General features: G+C 36.8%; 1 protein-coding gene across 1 annotated transcript; it reads right to left on the bottom strand.

The window, feature by feature from the left end:
* Positions 1–1,429: 1,429 nt before the first annotated feature.
* Positions 1,430–2,362, bottom strand: LOC110199489 (olfactory receptor 4A15-like). The gene has a single exon (XM_020974379.1). It carries the CDS (start codon positions 2,360–2,362, stop codon positions 1,430–1,432), a length of 933 nt encoding a protein of 310 aa, XP_020830038.1.
* Positions 2,363–3,472: the final 1,110 nt, after the last annotated feature.

The following is a 3,472-nucleotide window of genomic DNA, read 5'->3' as shown; positions in this document are numbered from 1 at the left end:
TTCAGTAACTGGTCAAGCATTTCTGTAGTGTATAAGTTCCTCCTCATTAGGTAATCGTGAGGATGCAGTCTCTGCAAGTGTTTCTGTCTATACTGGTCTCCATTAGATCTGTCCCTTGGTGACTCACATGGATATTGTTTGTGGTCTTTAGTGCAGGCATTACTGCAGCTCTGAATGTAATTCAATGGCCTTTAAAACTCCCTGATACCTCTCTGTCTTTCCATGATCCATGTATTCCTTCCTATATGGAAGCAGTTTCCCCATTTTGTACCTTCCCAAGGGATGTCTAATAAATTATGAGGGATAGATAGCCAGATTCATCACAGTACATTCACATTTTGCTGTTTTTAATTCAAAGATATATTACTGTTTAATCTATAAAATTAAATTATAACCTCATAATTAAAACTGCAAGAGCATTCATAGGGGATCTAATTTAAGTTCCTCTTTACTAATAAAGAAACTGAGGCCCAGCAATGCTAAATGATTTCCCAAGGTCACAAAGGAAGTAAACATCACTGACATGATTTGAACATAGGACTTGGCCTATGACTGGCTTGACAGCCAGTGTTCTCTCTACTGTATCACAATATGTGTGCTGTTTGTATAAATACATCTACTATGCAAAACAAAATATTCATACATCTATGTGTTTCGTGTTATACTCGCTGGCCCTGGTGTTCAACAACTTTTTGTAGTTTTGGATTATTTTTATGTTTTTTGTTGAAGTTCTTAGGGGGTAGCATATTAGAACAGACATTTCAGTACTATGGAAACTACTACTAAAAATATCTGTATTATCCAAGGGATTGGCAAATATTCTACTGCAAAATAATGGAGAATTATCTGAGTAACTCAAAATTTAGTGACTCAGTGTCACACAGAGTGTATGGGTCAAAGCCAGCACTTGAACTCACATCTTCCTCATGATGAGGCAGGTTTTTCTACTCATAATACCATGATGACTCTCACATTATAGACAATAATATAACCACATATCCCTACTGAAACTGTTTAATATGTCCTTAAAACAACAACATGTTCAAAACAGTAGAGAAATTATCTAATTTATTTAGTAAGGAAATACTTTCACACACAAGCCCTTCCAACCATAACCAATTCACAACAACATCTTTGATCTATATCAGTCATAGATTACATATCTCTTCTCCATGGGATGAACAGAACCATTTCTCATGATAAAATGTCCCAGGCACAAAATGAGTAGCTGTTTTCCAAAGGAGCCCGTGGTATCCTTAGAGTAGAGTTTTAGCAAAATAAGCTATGGGAGCCATAAAACTGATGATTACATAACTGTTTGTCTACTGTCTGACAAACAGAAAAGATGTCTTTTCATTAACTACTCCCCCCATCCCCAAGAAAGCAAGTGTTAAATATGAAATGCTTTTTCTGTTTCCCTTGGGGGCCATCAATGTTTAATTGGGTCATTTATCCTATTCCTGATCTTCCTCATGGCATTCTTCATCTCCTTATTTCTCAGTGTGTAGATTAAGGGGTTCAACATAGGGGTGATGACAGCAAAAATCACAGTCATTGTTTTATCAATAGAGAAGGTACAGACAGGCCTAACATACATGAAAATGCAGGGGACAAAGAATAAGACAACAACTGTAATGTGGGACATGCAGGTAGAAAGAGCTTTGTGTTGGCTTTCTAGACTGTGGGTCTTCAGAGAGTGTAGGATGACTCCATAGGAGATAAGCAACATTGCAAAGATGACAACACAGATTGCTCCTCCATTAGCAACCACTGAAAGTCCAATGATATGGGTATTGGTACAGGCAAGTTCTAATAAGGAGCACACATCACAGATGAAATGATCAATGACATTAGGGCCACAGAAGGGGAGCCTGGAAATAAAAAGAAGCTGAACTATTGAATGAAGGAGGCCTCCAATCCACGCTACCACCAGCAACGTAACACATACATGGCGTCTCATGATAACCAAGTAATACAACGGCTTACAGATGGCCACATAGCGGTCATATGCCATTACCACCAAGAGGAAGACCTCTGCACCCCCAAAGAAGTGTGCAATAAAAAGCTGTCTCATGCAAGTTTGGAAGGAAATAGTCTTCTTCTCATAGAGCAAGTCTATGATCATTTTGGGGGAAATAGCTGTGGAATAGACAGCATCCATAAGAGACAAATAGGCAAGGAAGAAGTACATGGGGGATTCCAGAGACTGGCTGGAAATGACTGTTACCACAATCAGAAGGTTGCCTCCCATTGTTATAATGTAGATGGTTAAGAAGATGACAAATAATATTTTCTGAATCTCAGGATTCTGAGTGAGTCCTAGGAGGACAAACTCAGTCACATTGTTCCTCTGTTGCATCATTATTTTTTTCCCCTTCATTCTGTAATGTATGAAGTCAGAGGTGAAAATTGATTTACCTGTGAAGAAAATTATCATTACCATTTAATTAGTTTTAGAATTGAAGGATAAATGATCGGATTTAAAATTGGTCTTCCCTTTAATTATTTTGCTTTTGGAAAAGCCTTTTTGGAAAAGGAATCTTAGCGAATGGCAAACTAAAACACGACAATGTAAAGTCTCTGTCCAAACTCTGAAGATGAGCAACAGGGAGGAGGCAAAGTAGGTAGATATGTTCACATTTTAACCTGGAATGATCATCCTGGTGTTAAAAGACTTATCCTCAAAAATAAATTCCCCTAGTTCCTTAAACTATGGGTGGTAGGCAAGGAAATAATCATAAGCAAGCCCAAGGAACACCCTAGTTGGGATATGTGTTCTTTCACTACAAAGCCATGACAGGGATGAGAGATATTCTGATCCCAAGTGCTCTTCGCACAATCATCTAACACACGTATATTCCGGAGCTTTTGAAAGTCATTCATACATGCTTTTGGAATCTAATCCTGCATAATTTTATATACAGTGTAATTACTGTGATAGTTGTTGTTAGTAAGCACATGACTGATATTTGATCAAGACAACAATAATAATAATAACTCTAAGAAAGTTCTATACTCAACATGGTATTGAGGTGACCCTGGGTACGTGAAGGCTTCCCACAGAATATGAGCACTGGCAAGTCAAGAAAGCAAGAAAAGCTTAGAGTACGAGGCTTGGGATTGACTGGCTGTATATTATCTTAGGATGAGACTAATAATGACAGGTAAAATTGTTGAAATCTTACATTATAGCTACTTAAGCAAATTTTACTGTTATAAAAGGGGATGTGATTTGTATCAATGAATGGAGTACCTACAAAGAATGCTTTTGAAATATAAGAATCAATAATATTTACAACACTTATACTATATTTTGCAATTTATAAAATGCTTAAATGAAAATAACTATGCAAAATTTATTTCAATATTCCATAAAATATGATTTAATGAATCAGGGAATTCCTTTTGTCACACAAACTGAAATCCAAGATATCTACATATTTAACTCTTTTTGCGATAGCTCCTGAAATAA

The sequence above is a fragment of the Phascolarctos cinereus genome, unplaced genomic scaffold, assembly GCF_003287225.1.
Source record: "Phascolarctos cinereus isolate Bilbo 61053 unplaced genomic scaffold, phaCin_HiC Scaffold_9;HRSCAF=440, whole genome shotgun sequence".
Lineage (NCBI taxonomy): Eukaryota > Metazoa > Chordata > Mammalia > Diprotodontia > Phascolarctidae > Phascolarctos > Phascolarctos cinereus.
Note: the sequence above shows the minus strand (reverse complement) of the source record. Positions and strands in the feature narration are given on the sequence as shown.